At 36.3% G+C, this 7,348-nt stretch overlaps 1 protein-coding gene across 1 annotated transcript in view; it reads left to right on the forward strand.

The window, feature by feature from the left end:
* The window catches only part of LOC140143037 (macrophage mannose receptor 1-like), a 30,036-nt gene extending 24,718 nt beyond the window's left edge, over nucleotides 1-5,318 (forward strand). The window contains exons 10-12 of the mRNA XM_072165079.1: nucleotides 1,094-1,165; nucleotides 2,179-2,211; nucleotides 5,198-5,318. Of these exons, the coding sequence (XP_072021180.1) occupies nucleotides 1,094-1,165; nucleotides 2,179-2,211; nucleotides 5,198-5,268 (176 nt within the window). The 3' untranslated portion in view covers nucleotides 5,269-5,318. The remainder of the gene's footprint in view (nucleotides 1-1,093; nucleotides 1,166-2,178; nucleotides 2,212-5,197) is intronic.
* Nucleotides 5,319-7,348: the final 2,030 nt, after the last annotated feature.

Here is a 7,348-nt window from a genome sequence, read left to right on the forward strand (position 1 = left end):
TATTCATGCATGGAAGTAGCCAAACATCCTCCGTGGACAGAGTGAGAAACGGATACTTTTCTTCAAAAGGGCATATCTTCAAAAGTTATGCGCCGATTGAAATAATTGTTTCGTTTTTTTAATGCTAACGGATAAAGGCTTCTTTACATACCAACATATACTTGATCAACTTTTCAGAAATAGGAGAAAAAGAGGGCGCAATGAGGGGCCTCTTTTTTTTGGGACACCCTGTAGTAAATACTGTACCTCCACACATTGATCTATATAGCCGTTTTCCTTGGCAGAGCAGTTAGAGCGTCAAACTACTGATCCGGGCTTCTGATTTTGTGGCCCCAGTTCAAAACCCGGTACCATCTGATTTTGTGTTATAAATGAAGGATAACATAATTTTAAAGGGCATTTTGTGATCCACAGCCTCATCCCCCCACTTTTTTCAAAAAAAGTTGAGATTTTTATACCACTGGAAACCTCTGGCTACATAATGTTTATGTACCAACATTTTCTTGCAGATTGATTCGTTTAGCAAAAATATCATCAAATTTGAATTTCATTCTGGTATACCAGAACGAAATTACAACAGTGGCCTATGGAGCAGTGTAATACACATAATCATGCATAACTCGCAAACGCAAAATCGGAATCAACTCAAATTTTGGAATAAGCTTTTTCGTGGATATCTGATGCTAGGATCACGAAATCCTCCTTTAACACATCCATTGTATGATGATATTATTTTCAGACTGGGAAATTTCCTATTTATTTATATTACTAGTCCAGGCCTTTATTAGTCATTCACATTTATTGTCATCATCATAGGACCTCTGCTAGGCCTACTATAAATTTCACATTGAGAATATATAACAACATCAATATTTATGCCCAAAGTTGATAAAAGTGTCTTCTTCATATGACACTTAGATTGGATAGGTGTTGTATAAAGTATACATAATGGCAACGACTTGGTCAATTCATCTGTGAGACCAAATTTTTCGCCAAAATGCTGATTTTTGGCCCAAAATTCCAAAAAATGGCTTTTTTGGCTTTTTTAAATTTTGACCAACTTCACCAAAAATATTTTAAATTTTGTTTTTAGGTGATGCCTCTGGAAGATGGGACACTGTGGGCTGCTATCAACTTCAAGCTTTTATATGTGAGATTCAAGCAGGTAGGTTTTCAGTCAGCACATGTTTTGTGTGGACAAGGTATCACCTGAAACCAATCCAACCTGCCAACCAATCTGAGAGTACTAAATTAAGAGAGGCGCTACTTTGATCGCAAAAGTGAGAACAGTGTGAGTTTGGGACCTTGTGTAAGAAATTATTGCGGCCATTCCAAAAGGTACACTCTTGGCCATATTTGGAGAATGATGTCATTCACACATACGCTGCCAAGTTGGCAGACGCTGCTGCAATAAAAACATCTTTTCTCATATTTTCTGAAGTTCTAAGTAATTATCTCTTTCATAGGTTATTTGATTACCCTTTAAAACAAAATGTTGGTAGAGTTACCTATTTATAGTCTCTATACCTTCCTCGAGTCAGGTTCTCTCATAAACTGTTAATTTTTGCAGGAATCTGTAATGCTAGTTGGATTCCTTGCATCATTTCCTTTCTAAAAATGTATACTTTTATATACTTCTCATCATTACACAATAAAAAATCTAAATCTAAATTACTGACTCGAGGAAGGTATACAGACTATAGATTTGTTTTTATAATTTTATTACCGATTTAACCCAGTAATTCTTTTCATTGTGCATGATGATTGACAGCTGCATATTGGTGGTACAAAAAGGTGATTATTAGGGCTAACTACCTAGAGGGCGTAACACAGCTCACTGACCTCCGACCCTGACTGACCTAGACTGTTTGTCACATAGACAGACCATGACCTGACCGCTGCGTACAAAGCAGGGGATCACGACTGTTGAACAGTTTTTGTCCTGAGAATCAGTATAGGCAGTTTGTACAGAGTACCGCTGGCCTTTCTTGGCTTTTAGATAATGCAGCTGAGTGCACATGAGTTGTGGACTTGATCTAAACCATCACTGCTACTTTGTAAATTTAATTTGAAACTAACAATCATAAAATTTGAGAGACACATTTAAACAAGCAAAACAGTACCAATATTATAATATGATCTGATTATCTTTCCCATTTTACATTACACTCTTTGCAGGAAGACCAGTTTCACCAGTTCCTCCTGATTTTGGTAAGTTGTCCAAAGTTGGCCAGATCACTAAATCAGGCCCTCTCAAAGTCACTACCGTATTGTTTGTAATAAACGCTCCCCTCCAATTTTTCTGTGAAAAATTGACAAAAATTCCATGCTATATCGTGTGAGTAAGCTTAAAACTGGCATCAGTCAGTCAGTCTTGTCAGGGACGATCGGTAAATTGCATGGACAAAACCTGTTATGACTCACACTTCCATCCATTCCATTGCCTAATTATGGTAGAATTTCACTAGATTCTTGCTTAATGGTGTACTTACGGGTGTAATTTTGAAGCATTTACCACGAAAATTATATTTTCCATGGGCGTCGCCATTAGTATAGCCGTATATCCCTCTTTTCTACAGGAGCACCATCGGGAAATTTATCCCGATTTGTAAGTTTTTTCACTGACAATTCACCTTCAATAAACGCCCCCCCTTTTGGAAAAATGCAACGCCCCGGGGTGTTTATTACAAACAATACGGTATATGTCAAGTCAAACATGGCCAATATCTTAGTAAAGTCTTCAACAGAGGGAGTATTGTTTTTCAAATGGAATTGGCTACGGTTAATTATTTTGAAACATGTACTCTCCTATATGGCTTGTACCTATACGAGGGTTGGTCAATAATATCCCGCAACTATTATTTATCTCCGCTCATGCATGACTTAGATGACTGTTACTTACGATCAATAAAGTTTGTACAATTAGTATTAGAGCACCTTTAATTATGTAATCTCATAAACATTGGCAGGAAATTTGAATTATAGTTGAGGAACGTGTAATAAAAAGAAGCAGAAGTAAGGACCAACGCAGTTTACAAGCCTTATTGTTGGTATGAGGTAAACTAAGTATATTCAATTGATAATTGTGAAAGAAGAAATGTATCTGTCAATAGATGAAGAAAGGGACCGTCTTTGAACTTCACCAAAAAATAGGCCTTTACGACAAACAAAAATGATGTGAAAATCGTGAGAAAAGAGCCCACAAGGTAGAAGCAAGAATCCAAATTATCTCCAAAATGAAACAAAAACAAATATGATTATTGGTATGGTATGAGAGATCATAGTCAGGACATTAGAAATTGTTGCAATAAAAATAGAAAAAATAAAAATTCATCAAAAAGTGCTAAAGATATGACTAATACAAGGTTTATGGAACAGTAGCTGTGTGAGTGAATCAGGTGAGGTAAAAACCTCACCAGATTCCATGCTTTTATTCTCAAGATATTTGGAATTATGTAACAATACCTCAATTTGGCGCGAGATTTTCTTGACTACTTTTCACCATAAATCAGGCAGTGTCCATGCTATTGCGTTTATGTTACGTAATCAAGTATTCAACAACTCTTCCTATACCTTTGTACATGAGCCAACTGTTGTTAATCCGTGATGAATCCACAGTTCTGTAGCGTATACGCGAACATAAGGTTACGCGTATGTGTTACGCATGAGTGCGTAAAATTCGTCATGCCTTCATCAGAGTATCTTCTTGTGATAAAGTCAACATATTGAGTAAGGTTTAATGGATCTAAAGTTTGCGAAAGGAGTTTAAAAGTCTAGTATCTCCTTCTGAGAATCTCCCAGATGGTTGTGTATGTGGAATATCAATATTAAAGTCACCAACGAGCAACACATATGCGTAGATATGAACTCTCTTATGTTGGCAGAAGCAGCTAAATATTACCGCTTTATTCTTTAGATTTATCGCTGATATCTACAGAGAAATACCATGATCTTTTTTTTTTGTTGAGTGGCAATGACAAACAGACATTACGAATGAAAGAATCATGTGAATTAGACATCTTTAGCTTGTTTCCTTGTTGAAAGGGATTCAATCATGTTTCACCATTGTTCATCACTGATTAACAACTCGCGTCCGGCGCGTCTGCGTGGTTTACTTCGCTCGGGCAGGCGAAGTAAACCACTCAGTTAACTGGTGATGAACAATAATGGTGAAACATGATTGAATCCCTAATTCAACCTCGCTAATACATATTTGTTTTGAAAGACAAAAGTACAAACTTGTATTTAGCGTAAGTAACAGTCATCCAAGTCGTGCATGAGCGGAGATATACCGTAGTTGCGGGAACTTATTGACCAGCCCTCATATCTTCCACAACTGCATTATTTCAAATGGAAGTTACCCAATTGTCTTTTTTATATGAAACATATACTCCCACTGTAGAAGACTTTGGCTAAATCTTCCACATGGCTGCCAACTTTTTAGAATTGCTTGGCATGAGATAATAGCTGTCGAACAGTGGTGCACCAGGATAGAATTATGGGGTTGTCTGCATCAAACATGCAGCTATTTATTTTACATATTCATAAATTTTGATTAATAATTAGTCATTCAATTAGTAATCATTTAGTAATACATGTAAATGACTAATTAAAACATGATAAATCATGACATAAATTCACCATTACAAATTGAATATTATAAGTCATGAAAATATGTTGAGATTATGCAAATTAATGTAGAATGGCTATTATTTTTCTTGAATAGCAAAATTATACCTAGTATGGCTAATGTTTTACTTGTTGAATTAGACCCTTTTTGACAGTGAAATTCATTGCTGTTAACACTAACAGGCTGGTTTAGGGTGAAAGGGTGACCACTTTGACGTCACATGATACGTTGCCACACATTTCAAGATCTCAACATAATATGCTGATTAAAACCCAATATCACATTTTATCTGCCCAATTCATATTATGATTTGGGCAGATAAAACATGATATTGTGTTTTGTCTTTTTTTGCTGATTTGAGGGGTTATATCAAGGGAAATTGTATTTAATATTTGTAGAAAGGGATTCTATAATTTATTAGCTTAATTTTGATACCAAGTAATGTTTTCTTTCAAGGGTCACCTTCAATGCATGAGAGTTGATGCACAGGTCAAGTGTGGATTTGAAATGGAATAGCCCATTTGATCAGCATTCATTCATCATTGACTTATCTGTTTTCTTGTCTAGGTTCTGGTCGTTGTGAGACAAGATGGGATCTGTTTGGTGACTATTGTTATTATATCTCATTGAATCATTGACTTATCTGTTTCCTTATCTAGGTTCTGGTCGTTGTGAGACAGGATGGGATCTGTTTGGTGACTATTGTTATTATATCTCATTGAATCATTGACTTATCTGTTTCCTTATCTAGGTTCTGGTCGTTGTGAGACAGGATGGGATCTGTTTGGTGACTATTGTTATTATATCTCATTGAATCATTGACTTATCTGTTTCCTTATCTAGGTTCTGGTCGTTGTGAGACAGGTTGGGATCTGTTTGGTGACTATTGTTATTATATCTCATTGAATCATTGACTTATCTGTTTCCTTATCTAGGTTCTGGTCGTTGTGAGACAGGTTGGGATCTGTTTGGTGATTATTGTTATTATATCTCATTGAATCATTGACTTATCTGTTTTCTTGTCTAGGTTCTGGTCGTTGTGAGACAGGATGGGATCTGTTTGGTGATTATTGTTATTATATCTCATTGAATCATTGACTTATCTGTTTCCTTATCTAGGTTCTGGTCGTTGTGAGACAGGATGGGATCTGTTTGGTGATTATTGTTATTATATCTCATTGAATCATTGACTTATCTGTTTCCTTGTCTAGGTTCTGGTCGTTGTGATACAGGTTGGGATCTGTTTGGTGATTACTGTTATTATATCTCATTGAATCATTGACTTATCTGTTTCCTTGTCTAGGTTCTGGTCGTTGTGAGACAGGTTGGGATCTGTTTGGTGATTATTGTTATTATATCTCATTGAATCATTGACTTATCTGTTTCCTTATCTAGGTTCTGGTCGTTGTGAGACAGGTTGGGATCTGTTTGGTGACTATTGTTATTATATCTCATTGAATCATTGACTTATCTGTTTCCTTATCTAGGTTCTGGTCGTTGTGAGACAGGTTGGGATCTGTTTGGTGACTATTGTTATTATATCTCATTGAATCATTGACTTATCTGTTTTCTTGTCTAGGTTCTGGTCGTTGTGAGACAGGATGGGATCTGTTTGGTGACTATTGTTATTATATCTCATTGAATCATTGACTTATCTGTTTCCTTATCTAGGTTCTGGTCGTTGTGAGACAGGATGGGATCTGTTTGGTGACTATTGTTATTATATCTCATTGAATCATTGACTTATCTGTTTCCTTGTCTAGGTTCTGGTCGTTGTGAGACAGGATGGGATCTGTTTGGTGACTATTGTTATTATATCTCATTGAATCATTGACTTATCTGTTTCCTTATCTAGGTTCTGGTCGTTGTGAGACAGGATGGGATCTGTTTGGTGACTATTGTTATTATATCTCATTGAATCATTGACTTATCTGTTTCCTTATCTAGGTTCTGGTCGTTGTGAGACAGGTTGGGATCTGTTTGGTGACTATTGTTATTATATCTCATTGAATCATTGACTTATCTGTTTCCTTATCTAGGTTCTGGTCGTTGTGAGACAGGTTGGGATCTGTTTGGTGATTATTGTTATTATATCTCATTGAATCATTGACTTATCTGTTTTCTTGTCTAGGTTCTGGTCGTTGTGAGACAGGATGGGATCTGTTTGGTGATTATTGTTATTATATCTCATTGAATCATTGACTTATCTGTTTCCTTATCTAGGTTCTGGTCGTTGTGAGACAGGATGGGATCTGTTTGGTGATTATTGTTATTATATCTCATTGAATCATTGACTTATCTGTTTCCTTGTCTAGGTTCTGGTCGTTGTGATACAGGTTGGGATCTGTTTGGTGATTACTGTTATTATATCTCATTGAATCATTGACTTATCTGTTTCCTTGTCTAGGTTCTGGTCGTTGTGAGACAGGTTGGGATCTGTTTGGTGATTATTGTTATTATATCTCATTGAATCATTGACTTATCTGTTTCCTTATCTAGGTTCTGGTCGTTGTGAGACAGGTTGGGATCTGTTTGGTGACTATTGTTATTATATCTCATTGAACAAGATGGTATGGGCAGATGCCAACAGTCAGTGTGTATCCATGAATAGCCAGCTCACCAGCATCCACTCAGCAGATGAACAGTCATTCCTAGTTGGTGAGTTAAACAGTGATGATGAAAAGCAAACAAACTGGGAAAAGTCAATCAAAATTTCAC

This window comes from Amphiura filiformis, chromosome 20 (assembly GCF_039555335.1).
Source record: "Amphiura filiformis chromosome 20, Afil_fr2py, whole genome shotgun sequence".
Lineage (NCBI taxonomy): Eukaryota > Metazoa > Echinodermata > Ophiuroidea > Amphilepidida > Amphiuridae > Amphiura > Amphiura filiformis.